This window comes from Dermacentor silvarum, chromosome 7 (genome assembly GCF_013339745.2).
Source record: "Dermacentor silvarum isolate Dsil-2018 chromosome 7, BIME_Dsil_1.4, whole genome shotgun sequence".
In the NCBI taxonomy this organism is placed as follows: Eukaryota; Metazoa; Arthropoda; class Arachnida; order Ixodida; family Ixodidae; genus Dermacentor; species Dermacentor silvarum.
The window spans coordinates 31,904,886-31,929,409 of NC_051160.1; the positions used below are offsets into that span (position 1 = coordinate 31,904,886).

At 45.9% G+C, this 24,524-nt stretch overlaps 1 protein-coding gene across 1 annotated transcript in view; it reads right to left on the reverse strand.

The window, feature by feature from the left end:
* Positions 1 to 24,524, reverse strand: part of LOC119457879 (dihydrolipoyllysine-residue succinyltransferase component of 2-oxoglutarate dehydrogenase complex, mitochondrial) — a 52,814-nt gene that overhangs the window by 14,983 nt on the left and 13,307 nt on the right. The window contains exons 3-10 of the mRNA XM_037719639.2: positions 24,399 to 24,441; positions 16,423 to 16,490; positions 16,234 to 16,308; positions 13,216 to 13,271; positions 11,155 to 11,266; positions 8,649 to 8,813; positions 5,375 to 5,430; positions 1,549 to 1,657 (exon numbers count right to left, since the gene is read on the reverse strand). Of these exons, the coding sequence (XP_037575567.1) occupies positions 1,549 to 1,657; positions 5,375 to 5,430; positions 8,649 to 8,813; positions 11,155 to 11,266; positions 13,216 to 13,271; positions 16,234 to 16,308; positions 16,423 to 16,490; positions 24,399 to 24,441 (684 nt within the window). The remainder of the gene's footprint in view (positions 1 to 1,548; positions 1,658 to 5,374; positions 5,431 to 8,648; positions 8,814 to 11,154; positions 11,267 to 13,215; positions 13,272 to 16,233; positions 16,309 to 16,422; positions 16,491 to 24,398; positions 24,442 to 24,524) is intronic.

Here is a 24,524-nt window from a genome sequence, read left to right on the forward strand (position 1 = left end):
TGGGAAAGACCTGGCCAAGGTTGCTGTGACCGTAGTCACTGGGGAGCTTTACCGTGTCCATATACGTATTACCCTTAACGAAATTTATTTACACACAGTACTTGGAATACCCCACCAAATGGGGTTTTAAATAAGGCATGGACTAGCAAAGGTAACCAAAACAATGTTTATTTCCAATGTATTTACAGCAGTGTGCTATGTAACACACTCAGTTCATCTATTCCTTTTGTTCATTAACATGCATCTTAAACAGCTCTTGTAAATTCTAATATGCTGTAGCAAGAACTTGTGGCTCTTTGTCCAACAACAATGCATTACCCCTTTTGGTCACCAAGTATTTTTTTCCAAAGTGCAACGAATTCAATTTTCGTCTAAGTAAAACATCTGCGGGCTTTGAATTCAAACGCTATTTATTAGTGATATGCTTACAATAAATTTAATTAGGGTAATTAGTGTTCATCAGGCAACAAGGTCTCTTCCTCGCTGCCATTGTCTCTCGAAGGCACCTTGTAATCGACATCAAAGTCCTCTAAATCATCGCTTATAAGAAGTTCGTAAATTTCTCCATTGTGAAAAAAAATATGCATGGACTTTTTGCACCTGCTTGCCATGTCAAAAAATAGGAGATGCGAACAGCACTGACAGTCAATGAGCTTTGTTGCAATATCTGCCATATAAAAACAAAATCTACATAAAATTCTAGTTTAAAGTTTTAGGTTACCAAACTTCTGAGTTGATGGTGTGAGCAGTTTACAGGTGTTTCATAGTCACAAATTACCTTGGGCACATCCAGGAGCGTGCATTTGCAGCCAGACGAGTACCATACTTGAGCATAGCCCTTAAAGGGTTACAAATTCATTCGCTACGTCGACGTTCTCGTCAGAAAAAAATTTTAGAAATGCAAGGACTTTATTTTAACGCTTACGTATCGTTTACATTTTACAGCCCTGCCAAGGTAGAACATGATTGGTCACTGTAATAATTGCTGCATGTCCCTTCTGGTTAAAGTCTGCACCACAAGATGGCTCCACTAATGTGGCTGCTCACGTCTATGTCTCCAGTAATCTGGTATTTTGTGAGGAGTAATACGTGTAACGGAAGGCTGCAACAATTAACAATGACTGCTCATGACCTTCAGATGAGTTAGGCTGGATTATACTGACACAAATCATAATCTGTAGAAAAAGTGCAAATTAATTAAATTATGGGGTTTTACGTGTCGAAACTACGATCTGATTATGAGGTACGCCGCAGTGGGGTACAGGAATAATTTGGACGACCTGGGCACTCTTTAATGTGCAATCAAATCAAAGTACATAGGTGTTTTTCCAAGAAATAAATGACAAAGTAATACAGAAGAACTTCATACAACAGAAATGTTGTGTTCAGATAAAGATTCACCAAAGGGCTGAGAAAAACAAACAAACAAAGAAACATTATAAGCATGCATTAAGGACGCTCCACAAAGCAACTGAGAATTCCTTGCGATACAAACATAACGCTGTCAAGCAGCTTTTGTTGCAAACATGAGAAACAATGGCGCCTCACCTCCAACCTGCAGTCGGAAGATGTCCATGCCAGGCTGCACTGTGGTTCCATCAGAGGCTAGGATCTCGACGATGACTCCACCGGCCGGAGCGTGAATTGGCACTGATGTCTGAATAAAATGCGAGTGTGTCAATGCGTGTACATTAGGGTGCAGAACGGTCCACTGCTAAAGGCAACACCCATTTAAGTACTTGACTACCAATTACAGCGAGCTGTGACTCGAAGGAACCTCGACTATAACTTAAAAGACTACATTGTGAGGTCTAAAGGGACATTAAAGAGAAAAAGAATTCAAAAAATTTGACTTTGAATTTAAATTTCTCCTCTAATAAGTTGCTTAATAGAAAAAATTCAAGCTTTAACTTGAATTTTTCTGTTCTATTTTCGTTAATTACATGGTAATAGCTTGCCTGCTACCTCGAAATTAGAGAAAATAGAATTCCGAAAGAATACCACAAGAGTCTAAAATGATTTAGTGTTTCTTTTTAGCGTCTCTTTAACGTTCCCAAAATGCACAGTGGTTTATTAAAGGCATCATAAGTGGCTCTGGAATAATTTTGACCACCTTGGTTTCTTTAATGTGCACCCAATGTACACTACACAAGCACTCTTGTAATTCACCCCCATTGGAATGGGGGTGTCATGGCCGGGATTGAAGCTGTGACCTCAAGCTCTGCAGCGCAACAGTATAGCTAGTGAGAGGCCATGGCAGGTAGCACGCTGACTGCGACATGGGTCACAGGTTAGTCCCGCAGTGCTGCCAACTCTAGGAAAAATTCCGTATATCTGGGCAGCATTTAGGGAAATAGGGAAAATTTCTCCAGACCAAGGGAAGTCCAGGGAATTTTTAAAAATGAGTTAGGGAAAAACTTACTTTGGAGGTAGGCAGCACTGGGGTGTACGCAGTTATTGCATCTGTGTGGCTGTGCAGGGCTTTCCTGAAGTGCACAAGCGACACCTTTGCTAAAAATCAGCGGAGAGGAAAAAATTCTTGTTGCTTCTGGTCCGACGCGTGGTGGTGCCATCTCTGCACCTTGAGGGTAGCTTTAATGGAGCACAACTTCCTGGTGACTCACTGGTGGGTCATGACTCTCCAGAGGAACGTGACAAGCGACCCACCAGAGGGTCATCACCCACAGGAATCGAGGTTTCAGAAAGTGCTACCGCAGTGAACGGTGTTGATGGTATTAAAAGGCAGGTGTACAAGACATGAAAACAAGACACCTGAAGAAGACAACACAAATGCCTGCCTTTTCATACCGTGAATCCTAACCAAATTGCTCAGCTATCTGTCAATGTACATTATTATCCAATGCATAGATGTTAGCTTAAAATGCGTCCTATCAGTCATTTTTTTCTCCAAATAAGATTGAAGTGTTCCAAATATATCGGCATTATTACCAGCTGTGTGTTCTCTATATTAGTGAACCATACTGTACATCATTTGCACTTGTGTAAGAAATACGATGGAAAATTATACTGCCAATCCAGAGCAAGTTTTGCGTCCTTTTTGTTTTTTTGTTTTGCAGTGAGGATAATGTATTCCACTGGGCGACTTGGATCTAGGGGGCCATATTTTGCGAGGATACTTTTTCTTTCGACCATTTGTTTCTTAACTGTTCAGCCGAATGTTCAACTGAAGCGACAGTGGGGAAACTGGGCCAGGGCGAGCCAATCTTAGAACACCAGAAAAGAACAGAAACTGAAAATAATTGTTGCAAAATACAGCTCCACGTTTGTCTCTTCCATGGGTCGTTTCAAATCGTCTAGCAACACGACAGAGTGCTCTTCCTTGCGCGCTGCCACTGAGACACTGCTTTAGCTGGAAATGCAAGGGCATGTCACATTACTATCGCTAGCTGAGCAAAAGATAGTGTCCGGCTTTAGCGCTTTATGTAAACATTGACAAGTAATGTCGAGCATATATATTTTTATAGTTCCATCTCATGTCAGTGTGGGACTTGATCAGAATTTCAAACATTACAGGTGACAGAGGTAGGGTACTGAAACAACCCACCTGCCAACCTCTGAACATTAAAGGGTCCCAAAACCACCCCTCGGGCTTTGTGAAATAACACAGTCAGCATACGCTGCTGTGAACATCTCAGCTAAGTTTTGCTGTAGTACGCGGTGCGTGGAGCTCGCAAGCGGACCGCGGAGTCACCTTTCTCTCAAACGCCCTCGTTTCACAGAGCGATGATCCTCACTCTCTTGTGTGTGCTTTATTGGACAATAAAGCACATTCCATTACGCGGCTGCTATTCGTCGCTGCGGTCAGTTACACCGCGGTCGCCGCGGGGTGCCGCCACGAGTCCAGTGGCTAAGCGCACTGCGGCTCTCTGAGGACAATCGCGTTTGGCATACATTTAGTGCGGCGTAGGCACCAAAATTGGAAATTTGAACTGCGCACCCCCGCTGTAGCCTTCGCAGTGCAAGGCAGTGAAGAAGGAAGGGGGAGCACAGCTGAGGCTGTGTTTGATTGCCAATAACTCAGCTTCTACTGAACGCATGGAAGTACTTTTTGCGGCAAAGTATTTCTGAAATAGCCTCTTTTCACCTCAAATGTCTTCCTCCATTTTGATAAAAAGTGGTTCAGGGCCCCTTTAAGATAAGTAAAAATCTCACAGACACAACGAGGGGGACAGCATGCATTTTTTTAGAGCTTGCCCTGAGCACAAATTTATTTGCGAGAAATAAATAAGTGAATTTTTAACAATGATTTACATTTATATGCAACACACAAGCACAAGTAAAGTTCGAAGAGCAGAGACTGACAGTTTTTACATTATAGTGACTTCTTCAGGGACTTTGCTGTTGCCAATTTCGTCTGCTTCAGGAAACTTTCCGTATAAACTTGCTTGAAGCAGGTATCACTCTGGCATGTTTGCACCATCAGAAGACTTCTAACACAAGGTTCAAAGACCAACAGGCAAGACTTTTATAGTGAACAGAACTCATTTATCATAAAACTTGACATAAACACTCGAAAAATTGTAGAATGAGCCCAAATGCGTAAACTTTATGGAAAAGTCGGGAGAGTTGACAGGCATGCTGAAATTACACTGATGCCTTGACAATTATAAAAACATAGACAGAATAGACAGGAATTACTGTGAATGCTGCTTCCAAAAGGAGATGCACATCATAATTTCCGTGGCAGTCTGCCGCGGTTCAGCTCGTCTTTCATTGGCAGACTTGCAGTTGCGAAATCCGAGCACTAGCTCAAAGATTCAGGTCAATCAACCAGTGGAATTCCCCAATTCGCCTGCTCAAATAAGGGTTATGATGCACTAAAGTGAAGCAGTAGTCAAGCTTTAGTAGAAGAGAACCCTTTAGCCATATATTTTTGCAGTGCGCAGAAGAAGAATAGGGCAGGGTGGTAATGATAAACAAAGCTTGCATTCATATTGTTATGCATATAAAATATGATGTTAAGAAAAATAGAAAGACAGACAGAAAGAAAGAAAAAGCACTGCTAGTTGCAAAAAGAAAGTTTTGTTAAACAATCAACCAAAGAATCTTGCAATCTCCACTTTCCAGCATTTGATCAAAAAACCTGGACCCAGCTTAAAACAGCCATATATACTGTACTGTCCATACAATGCAGAAAAGTGTCGATTCGGACAGTCTAGTGCGTGATTACTATTAAATATACGGTTGCATTAGCTTAGCTGATCCATGTAGGTTGCCATTTTCGTTTGTTTTCTAATCATGAAACTTGATGGTACTCCTACACAGTCACAGTACCATTACCGTAGGCTTAACATGCTGTTCAAAAAACAGCTAGTTGGCGCTCAGCACACCAACACAGCATGCCACAATGTACCTTGTCAGTTTCTACTTCGCAGATCACTTCGTCCTCGGCCACAGTGTCGCCGACACCTGGAGAACACAAAAAGGCATATATTGAGTTTCTTGAAGCTGTGTATGCCGAGCATTATTTAAATAGAAGTGCCAGACATACATAATGCCTTCACTCTAAAAAATGTGTACACCCTTTGGGGTGCACCTGGTCCCCGAGCAATCGTCATTTGTCTTGCTTGTGTTTCCTTCCTTAAAAACTCTGCGCTCTCTGCTTTCATGTCAAGAATGTTATTGCACGCTGATAGCACGCATACTGTTTGTACCTGGAAATACCAAGCATGCAGCATTACAGAAAAGAAAGGCATGCAAGATAGATGATTGTCGTTTGGGAACGAGATATGCCCCAAAGGGTGTAAACGTTTCTTAAAGCGTTCAGCTAAACAGCTGCCTTGTTTGCACTGAAATTTCGCACAGAGTTAGCACTTCGTGAGAACTTATTTTAATGTCCTGGTCACAGGCCACTGCAGCAAAACCTCGTTCATTCAACTTTCATGGAACCAGAAAAAAAAAAGTCTGAATCAACCAAATGCCAAATTATCGAGGGTATCAAGAAAACAATAAACAAATGCCTACTACGTCAACATGCTTTTATTTACTGAACGAATGAGACAATCCTGTTTCTATTTTGTGCAAGAGCAGTGCGGAAGCTGCAATTCTCGTCATCTCATGACTGATTGGCTTTCACGGTGGCGAAGGCCTCACGACTTCCTTCTCAGCACGGCCATGGCACGCACCTTTATCTGAGACTTACTTTTCACTACCATGCACACTTCCCAATTAAAATTTTTTATTTTTTTTTTGCCAGTGAGCTGGCTGTCAACAGATTGTCCGTCCATCACCATATAGCCAGTGCTCTTCATCCTTGGGCAGCTTTCACAACGAAACAACTGTTTTCCGTAACGGCTGTGGACGAAACCGTGGCAGCTATCGACACGACCGTGGATGGCGACTACGCAGTTATAAAGGTGCGCAACCAACGTGGTGTTATGTATGGTGGTAAACGCAAGAATAAAGTCTTTAAAGGTACAAACAGTCCCGAAGTGTTCCGGCATTGCTGTCATTCATGTATGATTTCCGCTGATGACTATGGCAACGCAAACTTTGCCGCTTCGTTTTGGTTGGATGCTAGCGCCATTTCTGCTCTTTTGCGGCGCTCCGTGCTCACCAAGCTTCGAGTTGTCCGAATTAACCAATGCGCGACCAAATGCATCTGAATTAACAAGAGTTTGATTGCATTAAATAATGCATACGCCTGCTGGGACCATAGGTCGGGTCCGAATCATCCGATTTTCTGAATTAACGAGAGTCAACTAGATTTTACTGCACTATTTGTTTCTGTCGTCCACAGTAAATTTGAAGCGCACATGTTATGCAGCAGTGCCCCCCAAAATATGCTGAATTAACTGCAACAAAACAGTGGCGCCATGTGTCACAGTCGACGTCCGATTTCCCGGACGCCCGAAATTCCGGACATGCCTGATTTCCCGGACTCATCTGTGGCACCGTCAAGTTCCCTATAGAGTCAATGTATTAAAAAGTCCGAAATTCCGGACGCTTATAGCCTTCGCCATCCGATTTCCCGGACTTTTTACTGTTAACCGCTGACCCAAAGTCACCACCGACGCCGCCATTTTGGTTGTTTTCATATCCTCGAACCCACCATACTCGCATCGCAGGTGTGGCCAGCAGCACCGCCGCACCGCGCATCAAGGACCTAAAGGCTGTACAGATTGAATTTCTGCCGCCGAACACCACAGCAATCCTGCAGCCGATGGACCAAGGCGCGATTCGTAACTTGAAGCATCATTACAAATCACGCGTGCTCAGCCACATGGTGCTCTGCTCCGACAGCGGGAAAAGCTACGCTGTTGACCTCAGGTCTGCCGTCGGCATGCTAGCGGAATCGTGGAAGGCGGTTACGCAAGAGACTCTGCGGAACTGTTTTCGCCACGCGGGCTTCACACTCGACGCCGAGACGGCCGTCTCGCCCCAAGTGGACAGCGTGTGTGACGAACTGCCATCTGCGGACATTGCCTTCGACGATCTGCGCGCTGCCGGCGTGTCAATTCCAGCCGGGATAACCTTTGAGGGCTTCGCCGACGCTGACAAAGACCTCGAGCTATGTGCGGAGTTGACCGATGACGAAATCATTTGTCAAGTTACGGAGGATTCCGACGACTCCGACACCGAGAACGAAGAGCCAGCTCCTACACAGCCAACGAGCTCAGAGTTGACGCGAGCACTGATGGTCATCGGTGTACAGCGGCAACATGACGTTGACTGAAATTGAGGCAGACATGATCGCGGGCAAGCGGACCGTGCAAAAGAAAATAAGCGACTTCTTTGCGCCTAAGTGCTGACCTATGAGGTAGCGCCGGCCACGTCGTATTTTTTTTTTTTATAGACGGCTCTTTTCAGAGCCACCTAAACGATGCATTGGCTGAATAGCAATGGGAATCTTGTACTCTGGCCGCGACCCTCTCCGTCAGCGAAAAATACCTACCAAAAAGGTGCGTTTTCACGTGCATTCGTTTTTCCGGACTGCCCGATTTTCCGGACGTTTTCGCGGTCCCTTGAGGGTCCGGGAAATCGGACGTCGACTGTAACTGTGGTGACAGAAGGAATTCGCTACAATGAAACACTATGTTCGACGTAGCCCAGACCAATCACCATAGCACTCAATAAGGCTTCGACTGGGCTCTTTGGTAGGACATCGTTCTGTTTACTGCGCTATAACTGTTACACAAAGCACAAAATTGTGCACATGTCTTATCAGTTTCTTTTATTTTGCCCTTTTGTCTAACGGTGGAGGTCTCCGAATAAATTTTGATATCTTGGGGTTCGTTACCGTGAACCTGTTGCACAGAACATGAGCATTTTTGCATTCTGCTCCACATGATAAAGTTACGGCTGCAAATCCAACCCGCATCCTCGTTCTTCGCAGCGCAACACCATTGTCACCAAGATACCACGGTGCGTCCAATGGTCGGTTAATTACAGCTTCTCTAAATGCAACAAATATCACTCAAATTGAATCACTGGTTGTCTGACGAGAACATTTCTACATTTCACATGTGTTTAAATAAATCGGATTTGGCCACGCGCTTAAAGGCGTGTAGCTTTTTTCAGTACGAATCGTACCAAACTTGCGTACAGATCTCGAGCTTACTGCCAGCAACCACCGAAGCTAAAACAAGTGATGCAGAAGTAGTGCTGTGCTCAGGCCGGATGTGCACCTTTGCTCCAGCGGATGTCTCCCTCGCTCAGCGACTCCGCCAACTGTGGGCACTTGACGGTCCGCACTTCGCCGGCGCCTGAAGCGGCGGCGGCTGCTGGTGGTGGCGGTGCCGCTGGTGCTGCTGCCGCTGCTTGTGGAGGAGCTGCTGAAGCCTCTCCGCCACCTTAAAACACAAAAATTCTTTTCATCAGAGTTTTAAGGATGCCTATGCAATAAACAAAACAATCAGGGCCTTTCAAATGGACATTACACTGGAGTATTAAATTGAGCTTCACGAGTGAATTAACCGCTTCCGTTTTACGCTGTTATCTCGAATTATGTCCAAAAATGGGAAAATTATTTATGAGGACCCCAGTTGCCAGCATGTTTTACTTCCTCCGCCAGGATAACTCGCTCCTGCTTGCACTTATGTGCTGCCATCTACCAGAAGCACAACAAAGCACTGATACAAAACCAGCTAGTCCATGGCATTGCTGGAAAATGAAAAGTACCGTCGAAGAGCTGAGCTAGTCCTTGGATGTTTTTACTAGAAAAGCCTGCACAAACCCAGCTTGTCCATGGCATGGAAGGGGTTTAAAAGCTTCTGTGAGGGCAGAAGGGCAACTTTTTTCGTGAGTGGAGACCCAATAAGCCAGAAAAAGACACAGAAAATGAAATACAGGTGGCACTGCCGCTTTGAGGTTCCTGCAACAGTTCGTTGCGACATCGTGGGTTCTGATGGTGTCTACTCAGGTCCGGTTAATTGCTAATCGGTAAAGAATCACTACACAGCATTCTAAACTAACCAAAGAGTACACCCAGCAAGCTTGAGGAACTTTTCAAGCATGGAAATGGCTGCAACAGAAGAAAATAATTTGAAAACTGTGATAGACAGCGGCACGGAGGTTTCTGCACTGAAACCAAAGAAAAGTTGGCCCTTTATTTCCTCCATTAATAATCAACGTTTTGCCGCCAAATGACTGAAAATAGAATCTCAAGGAAGTGCTTTACAAGCCAAAGCTAATTCAATGTTGCTCTATAGTATGCCTTCCAAGCGCTTCAAGGACCACGGCGAGCCATTTTTGGAGAACTAAAGCAGTTTGATAACCTCGAAACCGAAACATTCGTCTTCATCGACAAGCTAACTTCTTTCTTACTGGATAGAAATGACAAAGTTACATGCAAAAATCTTTAGTGAGTGAACCACCACAAATATGTTTTAAATACATAAGCTGGCATGACTTTATTACACCAGCTTTGCTGTCAGATTCCACAAGAAGTTCCACCAAATTCAACTGAAAACAAAACTCAAGTATATTTAAGTGAATTGCTTAGATAAGAAAGTTTTTCGTATTCAATATAATGTTAACACAACCCAAGGTTTTCCACAAGATTTCAAAGACCACTGCAGATTCTGCCACATGCCTGGCAGCTCCAGCAAAAATGCACCTGAATTTGCAATAAATGTGAAATGCACGACAGTCAAACGACAATATAACGAAGTGCTTGGGGCATCCAAAATCATTCATTGTACATCTCACTTTGCTGTAAAGGTCGCAAATCGCACAGCTAACAATAGAACCAGGGGTTGTAGAGGCGTTCGTTGTAAAGGCAAGACTGTAAATGCGAGATTAGATAAATGTGGTATGCACTAAATGCAAAAGTGCACTGAATGTGGAAATTCATTAGCTGCTCGGCCTAAATGCCACAGGGGCATAATTTCTGATTGCCCTAGCTAGCATTCGGTTATGCCCACTCTACAACTTCTCTGCCCCTTTGAGCCTTGTTAATGACCTTTCTCTTTTCTCTGGGTGCTGGCCTATGTCATGCTGAATGCACTGGTTCTCGGTGACAATGCAGCTGCATTTATGCAGCATGCAAAATTTACTAAATGAGAAAAGTGCATTCAAAGCCCTACTTAAAAGCCACAGGAGCATAACACAATGTGCCTAATAATGTTATGTTGTGTCCTCGCTTGCTCTGCTTATCCCCTCTCCCTTTTACGCCTTATGAACTCTGTCTGGCCATTGGCCACGTCATGCTGAATACGCTAGTACTAGACCGATGACTGAAGCTAAGCACTGTTGGGCTTGATCAGTGCATGGGAGTGGACAGCATAAAAACACTGTTCTGACGGCTGCTCTTCTGGCTTAAAATAATTGAGTTGTCCACATTGAGTGAGCCAGTTATGGTGTTGGCGACAAAAAAAAAGATGTGCTAAAATAACATTTCCTACGGTTTTATGAGAATGAATAGGATAAGGTGATATTATTCGGTCATGAGCAGTCCCATGTTCGATCCACCTAAACAGCAAATGTCAAGAAAAAGAAAAAAGAAAGCCCTGGGCACAGAATCACCGAACACAGGCAGCAATAGCTGAAAGCCTTTCTCGTGTGTTGATGACTGGTACCTTTCAGGACACACTCAACAGTCACGTGTCCTGGAAGGCAACAGGCATGGGGCTGTGCTTCCCTGTGACATCCGGCAACACTGCTCAACACCACGGGATCGAAAAGGGCACTTGCCAGCTCCAACTTTGAGCTTCATGATGTCCTTGCCAGGCTGAATCGTCGCTCCGTCTTCGACGAGAAGCTCGGCGACCACTCCAGCAGCTGGTGCGTGAATCGGTACTGAAGTCTGCGAAGACAGTGCACAGCTCAACTGTATGCAACACTCTATACTTCAGTGACATGTAAGTCATGGATGTATACACTCAGTTATAACTGGTCACGAAACGCCTATTACTGGAGCTGCTGTCCTCCTGTTTCGTGGCTTTTCCTGTTCCCTTGCTGCAAATGCAAAGCGCCTTTTTCATTGCAAGCGCAAGTTCACGAAACGGATGAATTGTCAATTACCTCAGAGCAGCCACAAAGGATGCACAGAAAACCCCCCAAAAAAAGTGTCCACACTTTCATAGTAGCTCATTAATTCAATTTTGCTCTGCAATCTGCTAGGCTCCTGGTGAGCTTAGGTGATAGGGCACGTGCCCGTGAAAGGCATTGGTCCCGGGTTTGATGCCTGGACCAGATGAAGTTTCCTGCAACCGCGAGGCTTTCTTTCTGAGATATGGGTTTATTTTCCAGAATTATGGAGCAGCAAAAGATGAGGGACAATAGAAGGAACTTAACTATCTATGCTAACTTCTGTTGTGTCTCGTCTTTTGCTGTGTTGCAATTCTGGTAATTAATCATGCACCAACTAGCTCAGCAATGTGTTTTATCAGACATACGGGTTTCCTTTATAGCTTCGTGCTACGCTTGGCTGAATGAAAATCGTTGTTTTCCCTTTCTCGAAGTTTCCACCACTGTCCATATTTCTGCAAAACTGATTTGCCATATTCAGTATCCCTACCTCCGGATAATTTGTCTCTCACTCTGCGATCCTCTATCCTCCTGGTTAGCTCAGATGGTAGAGCAACACCCACCGAAAGGTGTTAGTCTTTTTAGATCCTTGGATCAGGAGAAACATTTTCCTAAATTGCAAAGCTTTCTTTCCAAGACTTCTTCAGGCATTTTGCTTTTGTATCTTCGTGCTACCGGTTGGTGCATGAGAATTTATTCTTTCATAAAAGTGCCTCCACCCTGCGAATTCTCGAACTGATTTTGCCTTATTTTGTTTTGCAATTGCGAGAGTACTTCTAACATTGCAGGACTACTGCATTTTTGCAGTCTACAAGGCCAGGCTCACTGCAGCATGTTCGATGCAAACAGTGCTCAGCCATTCACCTGTGAGCAATCAATCAATCAATTGTGACCATCAATGTGCGTATCAATTTGCCTTCTTTTCTTGTTAAAGCAAACTGGAAAATGAAGAAACCTCACTTTCAGAGGCGAAAGTGAACGCACCCTAACGTGGCAGATAAAAACGCAGCGAAAGACTGAACACGAGTGCCTGCTGAACCCTTTAAATAGCTATGGCCCTCACCCTCCGCATTTAAAGAGATGTAAAAAAGCACAAATGCTGCTTTAGGCAATTGATGGATCAGTTTCAATGCAACCTGCCAAAGCGAAAAGCAAAAGGTAAATCCTATCGACTGCTGGAAGGAGAGTTTTTATTTAGTCCTTTCAAATCCGCACAGAAATTTCCAGAACGGCGGAAAGAAAATGAAAAGTTGAATACTATCATGCTTGTATTTAAGGCTGCAGCCTCACCCCCCCCCCCCCTCCCCCAAAAGCAGATGTCACAATTCTCTACACAACAACTTCCAATATGTTAGAGCTGTACACATGGCGCTTTTTTCTGCCTAAATCTCACGAATTCCGTCAATTTCTTAAAACCTGAAGGTGTAAACAAAGATATGCTTCCAATTTGAGTGAACCTTTATAAGTGTGACTAAGTTCATTAGGATTTGCTCAGCAGTTGCTTAACAACGGTCCTTTCTGTCCCTCCTGTTCATGACTAAATTATGACTATAATTTCACATGTATTTCACAGTTCAGTTAACTAATGCAATCAAACATTGCCCATAAAAAAACAAATTACGCTGCAGAAAAGAGGAGTCAGGCACCTTTGACCACAATATTTTAAAAAGCTATCATTCTGGCACAACTCGGCAGCCATCAATAATACAGACATGCGCTCATTACCTTGTCAGTTTCAACTTCACAGATGACTTCATCTTCTTTTACAGTGTCACCAACGGCTGGAAAACAACAAGCAACAGCGCATGAACCTCTCACCGAATCTTTACGTCTGGATCTAACGGAACAGCACATAGCACAAGCAAAGCTGCAATACAGGGCATGTCAGGAGCATTGACATCTCATCAGCTGCTGATCTAAGAGAAAAATTAGCTGAAGTTCAACTCTTGTAAACCTAGTTATCACGAGCGAAAAGTCTGTTTGGCTTGGTTTTGCAAAGACTAGGCACACAGTGTTTCATTAATGCACGCTTCCGCGCTTGGCAAGCTGGCCTCCCTTTGCTGCGGTGTTTCAGCAGCCAACTTTGCCTTTGCTTGAGGTTTCGCGCTCTTCCGTCTAGCTATATCTACTGGATGACTGTATTCAGCCTGTCGCTTGCGCTGAAGTGCACGCACAGACGGCCTAGCCGGCGCGGGCGAGACTGAGCGACCAAGCGCCGGCGAAGCAGTCGTTATAAACCCTTGCCTAGTCACGTGGTACCACCCCGGTGAGGCTCCGAGAGAGCGCATCTGCGACGCCTCTCCGCAGCGGACATTCCTGCTATTCTATTACTACTTAGTATTAACAATGTATGCACTGCAACATTTTTATAAGATCTAATCTAGTTCTCTTGTTATTGTTTACAAGTTTGTTGACATTCCCATACTTTTTATTACTGCTGGCTCTCTCTCTCTCCTTTACAATTACCATATTTGTATAATTATAGGGTAAACTGTCAGTTTATTGCTAAGCTCTTGGACCTGCTGCTGTTACATGTTTCAACTTTGTACTATAGCCAATTCAGGCGCTATGTGCACAATAGGGGATATGCAAAATTCCACAACTGTCCTTGTCCATACACCTAGTTTGCCCTAACCACAATTAGGTTAGAATCGTAATTAATGTGCTGTAGCGGCCGCCAGAGGGCCACAACGTGCAGGAAAGAGCAAGCAACAAGCGCACCATTGAACCTGTTCCTCCTCGCCGTCTGCCTCTCCACTCTCCACTGATGGTGAGGAGAGGGAAGGGCGAGCAACCCCTAATGGGAGCTGAAGCAAAAGAAAAAAAAAAAAAAAACAGTTGACAGTTGGGATTCACGCCGTCGAGTCGTTTCTCTCTCCCCTGCGCGCGTGCTCGGTGCCAACAGTGCCAGCATACAGGCTGCAGACACCATTACTGCTGCCCGTATTTCCTCGCACCATCCAAGCTTAGAAAACGCGTGTCTCAGGTTAAACAGTGCTACTAGCTGGAACATGCCCACCTTGGTTAGGGCAAGTTAGCTTCGTGGGAAACCCTGCTCACGGAATTTCGCATATCTCCTATTGCGCATTTCAAGATACTAGTGCACTAAATGCAAAAGTGCCGACGAACACAATATTTAAAGCATGTTGCATACAACCTGACACACCTCTTATTAGACCTGTACTGCAAGTTTTGATAACATGTGTGAAGAGGTTTAGTAAAGGGAGTTGGAAGGTAGACAGCAGTGTGTTCGATCTTGGTCTCAATCCGTCGTCATGAAGTGGGTTCGCTTCTTTCACTGCTTTTCACAATATTTTACATCAGGCACACTGATCAAGTGGCTGGATAGGTGCTTTTCTAGTATACTAAACTAGTAATAGTATATGTTCTCACATCTGACGTTCTTGTAGAGAGGTACTCGCATGGAGCTCACATTCTGTAACCTTGACAAAACTCACCGATGAACTGAAAGTTCTCAATCTGTTCTGCGGCTGGTCACTTTTAACGATTCCAAAGATGCAAGAAATGTGAGGAAACTAAATTTTCAATGGACACAAATAACTGATGCCCGCAATAGGGATAGATAACCTCACTACGCTTTTTGAAATAAATTTGACAATACTATGCTTAATTAAGACCTGCAGTCTAGTGCCTCCAGGTTTGGCAAAGGACTTCTCCCATGACATTATGCACATCCCAAGGAAAGCACAAAAATCACAAGACTTTACAAGCAAGCAGTGGAACAACTCAGGGGAGAGATTGCTGCTGACCAATGAAGGAAGTACGTGTGTGCGCAGCGTGCATCTCGCTGCGGCCAGGGATAGCTGGTGAGCACATGTCATGAGTATGCCAGTCTGTTGATAATGTTTTATTGCGATAGAAATTATATGGACACTCCAAAGCAGATTTCTGCCGTCGTCGTCGCTGTGAGGTTCCGTATGACGTCAATGGAGATGAAATCGTCGCCGTGCGCCGAACGCTGCATGTGCGAGTGAAAGGGCACGAGGGACGCGCGCTTTCACGGGGAGTGAAACCACGGCGGAGAATAAACGCGCGTTCTCGCCGTGCTCGCTTAAGGGCTGCAGAAGTAGGCGTCTCTTTCCTCCTTTGCAATCACCATATATGTAGAGCAAACGCGCCTTCTTCCGACGTGCGAAAGGCCGTGGGGGAGGGGGGGGAGGGGGGGGGAGGGGGAGGGAAGGGAGGCGACGTTTAGCTGAGGCACCAAGTGCCTATTTATATAAAAACGTTGTGAGGCGAGAAGGTGGTAAAGACTTCCGATGCTGCTCGACGAGTGTCCCGTTCTGATGTCGTCGAAAACCTCCGAGCCGCCCCCAGAGGCTCCGGCAACAGTCACCAATGCCGACGGCGTCGACAACAGTTCTGCGTGTTGCCGGTGCTGCTGCATGTCCAAGTTTATACAGCTGATATAGCTACTATCATTACTCAGTATAGCTCTCTACAAATTTGCTATCGCAATTGATGCTTCGCCTTTCGGGTGAAACTGCGACAACTTTTCAGCTAACTTTTCATTCTTAGCTTTCTACTCATATCCTGGGTGGTTCATGTCAAGTGAAGTACACATTATGCCATTTTGTGCACTGCCTTTCCTTGCTCGTGAAAGGCTGCTCAAGAAACCTTCCACGATGCGAATTCGCTTCATGCTTCAAAGACACAAGCAGAAAATTGTATTTTACTTATCGTGAATATATATATATAAAGCGAAAAAATCAGACCACCAACCTTTGATCCATCGTATGTCACCTTCACTCAATGACTCTGCAAGTTGTGGACACTTGACGACTCGAAAATCGTCGCCTAAAAGAGAAGTGAATTTTGGTCGTTTTTCTTTCTTTTCTCACACAATGCACAATGATAGCCTTTAAATAAATTGGCATTAAGCACATAGGTGACATAGAATGAAATGCTCACCAAGTGCTGACGTCGTTGAAATATGTCGTAGGTAGTGTACGTGCCAGGTGCTGGAACTGGGTAGACATCTGCAACATGATCAGCAATGTTTCACAAAGCATGAGAAGAAAATGAGAACGATCTGCACAGATTCAACAGTTCTCACAACAGGTTGTTTAGTGACAGGAAGTTGCAGAAAAGATTTCTGAGTTATACTAATTTCAGAAAAAGAGAAGATGACTGGCTACAAAATTTTTATTATTCTGAAGCGCACAAATAATGCTAACTAATTCTGCAACTCCCATAATTATTAAATACTTGCATGTTCTAATGAAAATGTTACCCTCGATCTGCTTTTGTGCATTACCACATTACCCTCGCTGACATACAACTGTCAGAAAAATACACAGAGGCAACAGTATTTTCAACAATGTAACATCTTGTAAATGTCTCTCTCCTTCTCTTACACACACACACACGTACACACACACTGTTTGCGATCCACTTAACATAGTCGTCAGTGCTGCCTGTTGTGGATTTTAAAATTCATGCACAAATGCCAACGGTCAGGGAGTATGTCTGGGGTGCAATGACCTGCACAAATTCATTAAGTGTCAAAGCAGCGCAATAGCGGTGGTTAGTGGATGAAGCTCAAAAACATGTGCACCGTCACAGGGCCACTAAAAGAATGATGGGGTTTTATGTGCCAAAACCAGATTCTGATTATAGGGCCCACAGTATTGGGAGATTTTATTGGGAGACCACCTGGAGTTCTTTAATGCGCACCTACACCTCCACAGGAGCACAAGTTGAAATCCTGTACTCCGCTTCATCTTAAGCAGGCGACGCTGTGGAAGTAGTGCAGTAGTGCAAAGTAGTGAAGTAGCACGAAGTAGTTCAAAATAGTACAGTAGTGCAAAGTGGTTAAGTAGCGCACGTTTCAAAGTGTAGTCATTCTTGATGTGCAACACTTTCAACAAAGTAACTACTTTACATATTTCCATGCCACCTCATGGACGAAAGGTCACATAAAGTTAAGTATTACTTCTGCATCTTTGTGCTTCTAGTACGCAAAATACTATGTTTCAGTTGTGAGCGCAAGCAGTGCATTGCGGCTGCTGGTCGCCGAAATGTACCACTCCACACATTTGGTCTTAAAGTGATTCAGATCTGCAAAGCCTTTCACATAATGATTATGTCAAATTTTTCTACATAAAAGCATCAGACTTACACTTGCATCGAATTACACGAGGCGCACATTAATATGATGCCCAATTTCTTGGCCACAAATGCAAGCAGAGAGGAATTCTCTCTATAGCCTTCATAGCATTGCCTGCTAGTATGAAAGGGAGCGTAGAGACTGTGGGTAAAGCTTTGTTTTGAAGTGACCAGTTTTCTTTGGCTTTTTTGCCCGTTCTTGTGGTCAGTGGTTGGTGGTCAGAGGTCGGAGGTTGGCAGTTGGTCGTCAAAAGTTGGTAGTCAGAGGTTGGAACAAAGGCACCAATGCAAAGGGCGTGTTTGCGTCAGAAATATTTGATACGGGCCTGTTGTCCACCTATACTAGAGATGTGCTGGTTCATGGCTCTGTTCTTGGCAGAATTACGCAATGAAAGAACAAACACTACTCAAACATCCTCACTTCCACAAATATATGTCGTAAAGCAAACCATTCCTTTAATAAAGCAAATACCTTTCTTGAAGCGTTTGGTTATTCGCTCACACTGACAATCATCGAAGGTGGTTTTCGAATAATTTCTTTTTCTTTGCCCTATGGCGAGGGTGATGCTCAGGAGGAGGAGGTGGTCTGTTTATGACGACACCATAACGATGACAACTGGACGACATAGTTGTCGGCGTAACCGAAAGGACAGAAAGGTGGATCGACACAGCGAACCGAGTTTTAAGATTTTAACTGCAGTCGTAGGTAAAGGACACTTAAGGATAATATTAAGTCGAGCTTGATTGACAGATTATTTGTCTAAAAGCATATTGTCATTTTGCGAGTGTCAAAATAACACATCGCTGCGAAGAAAATTGCCACCAAAGGTCCCACTGCTGCTCCTCAATTTGAACCGCCTGCACCAAAACGGATGAGCTGATGCAATCACGACGTGACCTCTCTCTATGCCGCTCTCTGTGAATCATCACACGAGAGTTACCACAGTCCACAACAGGTGGCGCCACTCTGACTTTTCAGTTTTGCCATTTTCTCGCTTACAAAAGTCCCATTGTTGCCACGAATGACGCATTCGTGTTTGCAGAAGCTTAATCTGTGAATTTAGGTCGACTTAATATGTTCCTTTAGTGCCCCTTTAACAATAAAGTAAGAAAGAAAACAGATGCGATTCTGTCCACTATGCGCAAAGGTGAGCTTTCTGGTTCTTTTCCCCGCACGGCCGGCACCACCGCTGCCGCGAGCTGAGCGTCATCTGGTGGTGCTCCAAGGAACCCAGCGCCCACGCAGCGCGCGCCTCCCGTCGAATGTCCGTGACCACGTGACTTTTTGTGTCATCTCCGTGGACGCCGCCGGATTTCCCGCTTCATGAGACATATGCTTTCGCATTAATATATGCGGACGACATATCGTTCGAACTTCAGGTCGCTACCGCATCCACCGCGTGCCAGCTGCCGCCGGTATTGAGCAAAAAAACATCCGGCACGCCCCGTTTACATGCGCGAGCGAGTACCGCTGTTTCCAGGACTACGGCACCTTTTCCCCAAACTCCCCCCCCCCCCCCCCCTCCTCTCGTTAAAGAAACAACGAGCGCGCGGAAAGCACGTGCGTCGAGCATCACACGCGCAAGTGGAAACACAACCAACAACCCACATAGACGCGGTACACCGGCACGACCCGGACCAACCGAAGACATTTCCTTCGAAAAAACGAAAAGTTTCGGAGCGTCGGTGGCGAGGCAGCAGCACTCTACCACTACCGCGGAAAAATTTGTCCCGCATCGTCGTTCGTCCTCTCGCTTGCTTTGTTTGCTCATCGCAGCGACGGACGACGCGCCCGGAGCGCGCTAAACACTTCGCATATAACTACGCGGAAACGCAAGAGCAGCAGCGCAACCACCGAGTTCGTTCGCCCTCCCCCGCCCAACGACGACGTGCGCTTTCACATAGGTAGAATTGTACGCTACAACCAACAACTATTTCTTTTGGCTAACGACGACACGACGAACCGACTGGCGCGAGCGATTCCGCGCCGCTGCCCTAAAACGCGAAAAAGACCCCCGCCTGGCGGCTTTTACGGCAGTTTACTTCCTCTTCGCGCTTGTGGGAACGGATCTCCCTCCTTATATCGCAGTTTTCCTCCGCCACCCCCTCACCCCCTTTTTTTTTCTTTCTCTTACCACAGCCACCGCGTGTCTTTGTTAGGTGCGCTCGCGTCGCATTCCCGGTTTCCAATGACGCGTTTCCTTTTTCCAGCGACGACGCGTGCGGACAAGGCTTTCAACGGAAGACGCGAACACACGCAGCCACAAGGTTACCGCGAGAAGGTGAAGAGGGGGGGGGGGGGGGGGCGGTGAACGATAAAATGCGAGATCGTGCGTAGCGCTCGCGTTTCGCGAGGCCATGGCGTCGCAAAACGCGCGCACGCGGTCACAGATATGACCGGCATCACTATTTGTGTGCTTCGTTGCACCTTTCGCTTCGACCCACCAGAACTTCCATAACACAGCACGCGCTTTCCCCCTTCGTTTCGGACATTTTTGTGTTGTTTCCACTATTATTGCTAAACTTCTCCGTGATGCGGTCGCGCGCCGATTCATGCGATGGTGTGACGCGGAGTGCTCCCTCCCCCTCTTTAGAGTTTTAGCGCACCCGTAAAAACTTATTACAGCAGAATACCGGACACGCAGATGGCCAGACGATTTCTGTTAGCATCCCCCTTCGAAACGGGACGGCGACAAATAGTCAACGAGCCTGCTCGACCTAATCTATTGCAGTCTAGCATCTTGCCTATAACTCCTTGATATTTAATCTCGTCATTAAAATATCTTTCTATATATTGTACAGTTACCTATTCCTGTAACGACCCCGCTTCTGCCAACTAATACTCTAAATGTCTCTTGCTTATCTCGACTGCTGACCGGTTAATGCTTCCACCCGCTTTGAACCCCAGAGCTCCTGGAAGGTGGACGGACCTTACAGCTCTTACCTTGGCATTCCATTACAATGTGCTGAGTCGTCTCCGGACTTTTGCTGCAGCAGACATATGCTTGATCCTAATGCGAACATTTAGCGTAGGGTAGGATGGATGGATGCTATAGGAGCGTCCCCTTTGGAACGGGGCGGCGGGTTGCGCCACCAAGCTCTTATTGCATTGCCTAATGTCCTACCTATCTTCAAAAAAGAAAAAAAAAAATGAAGCATTCCCCTCACCAAACTTTATGAACCGCTATCCGGAACTTTGTTTTTGTATGCCTCCATTGCTTGTCGTTTCCCTACTTTTCTATAGTAGCAATGGCGCTCGTAGCGCCACCCGGCGGCGTTTTCTTTAACCACAAGGCCTGAGAAACGTACTTTCGTTGAGTTATAGTTTTCGCAGAAAGGGGGCAAACGAGGATAAAGAAAGAAAGAAACAACGAGCAGATGTGATGCAATGCAAGTGTCTTTACTGCAACGTGTTATATATGATGCAATGTCTATGCACCGCGCAGGTCACGACAGTATTACCTACAATGCCCCTTACGCACTAAATCGTTTGCAAGTTACGCTGAAATGCAAACAAGGCCGTAATTTAGTAGCGATGCTTTCCGTTCGATCATATATACCACTCTTATCATTTACCATTCACGGACGGCTGATCCCGTTAAAAAACGCGGGTGAAGCACGAAAAGGAATGGCATCGGGAAAGGCATGGCTTACAAAATCGCGGCCCAGAAGTTTATACGAATGCACACAGTGAGTCGCGGACGCAGTGCCGTTTGCGGCGCTGGTGAGAAAAGGCGTAAGTCGAGAGATGTACAACGCCAAAGACAGCAGTAAGGTTGACTACTACTCGCCCGTTTCGTTACTGCGTCTTTAGAACCTAACGAAAACGGGCGCGCAGGCTTTCGTCTCAAAGAGCTATGGCATGAGAGTTGGCATGATAGGAGCACGCGTGCGATTGCCGCCTAATGTTTAGAACATCGGGCTGTTGCGCTCGACACGTTGTCTTGTGCGAAAGAGGGGAAAAAATTGTAAAAAAACTCACCGCCCAAGAACTCCGTACAGATGGTTAACCAGCGAAGCTGATGTTCATCGCTGGGTTAATTCCCGACGATTTATTAAAGTATTTCTCAATTATTGGTTACGTCTTTGTGTTTCGCAGTTAGGTTACACACACGTTCGGCTGCGATGAAGAAAACGACGGCATTGCCGCTTGCGATTCTTCAAAACTAAATTGCTTCAAGATTAAATCTGTCCATCATGTAAGACAATGAATGGTTTGTACCCCCTTAAACAATGGTTCATGCCCCCATAAACGCGGCCTCCCCATTACGATGACAGAAGAGAAGTGAAATTCTACGCTGGAATGATGAGCGGCAACGCAGCCAGCTGTGGAAGACGACGCTCGAGCCATTGCTGATGATGATAGTTTTCGGCGTACAGGCGACAGACGGGCGAATCGGCTAGCCGCACACAGCTTCGCCGTGACATAGAAAGGAGACCAGTCAAACTAAAAGAAACCAACACAGAGCCAGCGCGGCGACCATTCACGAGATGCCGCTGGAGCGGCATATAACGCATCACGTATATACGGTATACATATACCTGCCCTGCGAAGAATGCTCCCTCGAAGGCAAATTGTCTACACTACGAACGTAAAAGCGCGCTCGCTCGCTCGCGGACGCTCGTGCCTCGAAGCAAGGCGAGAACGGAGCGTGCACCCCGAGGAGCACGCGAAAGCCCCGCATTCCGCGCGCGCACAAGTTGTGCCCGCGCCTTCGTACACGACTACACGGCAACGTCGCAGCCCAAAGATGATGAGACGACCTGCTTTCCAGCGCTTTCCTTTTCTTTCATTCTTTCTCCGAAGCACGTAGACGTGATTTCTATTTCTCGCGCTTCACTTTCCTATAACCGACGAAAGTCGGCGGAAAGGCTCGCATCTCACCAGAACGAAAAAAATTCTCCACGAGGAGTTGAAGAAAAAAAAAAATACTCGAAGTAAACGGTAGGTTCTCTGGGAGGTGGGGAAAAAAATCACGACATTCCGCACCAAAGTGGTAGCAGTACGTGGGCGAACGGCGTCAGCAACGCTGGTCGAAAAGCGTCCCCTATACAGCTACGACGACAACAGCGCCATATTTCAAAAAAGCGTTTTGTAACCTCGTCGTTTCGCGGGCGATCCTTGCTTCGTTTCTCTCTCTACACAAAGAAAAAAAAAACGAAGAAAATAATATTACTAGAAGAAAAAAAGTACTTTCCTTCCTCGATTCTTCCATCTTCTCTACGCGAATTCGCCAGGCAATGCCCCCCCCCCCCCCCCCCCCTCCACAAACACAATTTCTTTTCAGCTACGGCCTTCGGGAACAAAACCATCAAATAAGAAGATAATATAAATATACAGAAAGAAAGAAAGAGAGAAAGAAAGAGACAAAGAAAAAAAGAAAGAAAGACGCCAGCAATGGGCACTATTAGGGGCCGCTGTAAGACGGGCAACACGGCCACCTCCCCCGCCCCAACCAACGCCGAGGTACGCAGCGAGCTCGTCGAATTCCAACCAACGCTTCGCTCCCCGCGATCTCCCACTTGCCATCCTCCCTTCTCTGCCTTTCGGCGGCCCCCGGGCCAGCGTTGTGCTTGTATCTTCTACGCCTTCCGCCAACGCGCTACCGGAGTGTATAGCAGCCTACGGCATTGTTCGTCGTCGTAGTTCGTTCGTCCACCGGGGCGGCGGCGACGTTTCATAACGCCTCGTCGCCCGGAACGCCGCCGCTGCAGCAGCAGCGCGAACGCACGAAGGTATCTCGAAACGAGAAACTTTAAAGTGCTCGCGCCTCTGCTCGAGCTGAAAATCTCCGACCCGACGACGACACACGGCAGGTATGAGAGAATAAGGAACAAAACATATAGATGGCGACGGCAGCGCCGAGATCGCGTCGCAGGCAGAGATAGATCGAAGGGGATGCAGAAGTTACGAACACGGCCAAGTCTAGTCTACGCGTTTCTGTTCGTTTTGTCCCTCGCTAGATTTGATTCTGGAAGTCCTTGAAAACCGGGATTTGAACAGAAGCAATAAGAACGAAAAATGAAGAAAGAAAGAAAGAAAGAAACAAAGAAAGAAACAAAGAGAAAGACGAGTGAAATTCTTCGCGCCGAACGCCGGGTGACAAATGCGTTCCTGGGACGACGCGCAAAGCGTCGCGAGCCCGGAGTTCTTTTCCTATCTCGCGAATCTATATCCGCCGAGATTGAAAAAAAAAAAAAATTCTTCCAGCGCACCTTTCATTGATTCGCGGACGCTAGACACTGCGCGTACACCATACGCTGCTTGTGACGGGGGCGGGGTGGACTTGTCTAAAAAGCGTTGCCTTTTTTTTTTTTCAAGCCCTCCAAGCCCCTGTAGTGTTTTGCTACGAAGCCTAGCCACTCTTGTCAACACGCAAAAGAAGAAACGGTGTGCTGAGGGAGTTATAAAGAAAACAGCCAGAAAGGGGGGAAAACAGCGAGCCTGTAAAGCGTGCTTCACCACACGCGAACTTGATCTGCTGTGAAGCCTACGCACTTGGTCAGCGATTACGAGAAAATAAAAGACGGGGGAGGGTGGGAGGCGATGTGGGGTGAGAAAACCGGTGCCGTTAAAAAGAATGTGTTGAGAAGACCTGATTTCTCTATTCTTATAGCTCTAATAAAACCTTGAGTGATACAGGGAAATAACTTTCGCCCTCTTCAGCGGCAATATAGCGGACCATTATTTGCCAGAACCACACAAGGTAGGAGAGTATTGCCAACAGCCGGCCTCGAGAACGCCATGATGCGGACGCATCGGTCAGAGGAGTACTCACCGTGATGTGTGCTTGTGAACTTGCCTCTTCGGCGTTCTTGCATCTGCGCAGAAGAAAAAGAAGTTAACGTGAGATGCAGTTACGCGACACCAATAAGGTCAAACAGAGCCACTGCTTGACATGTTT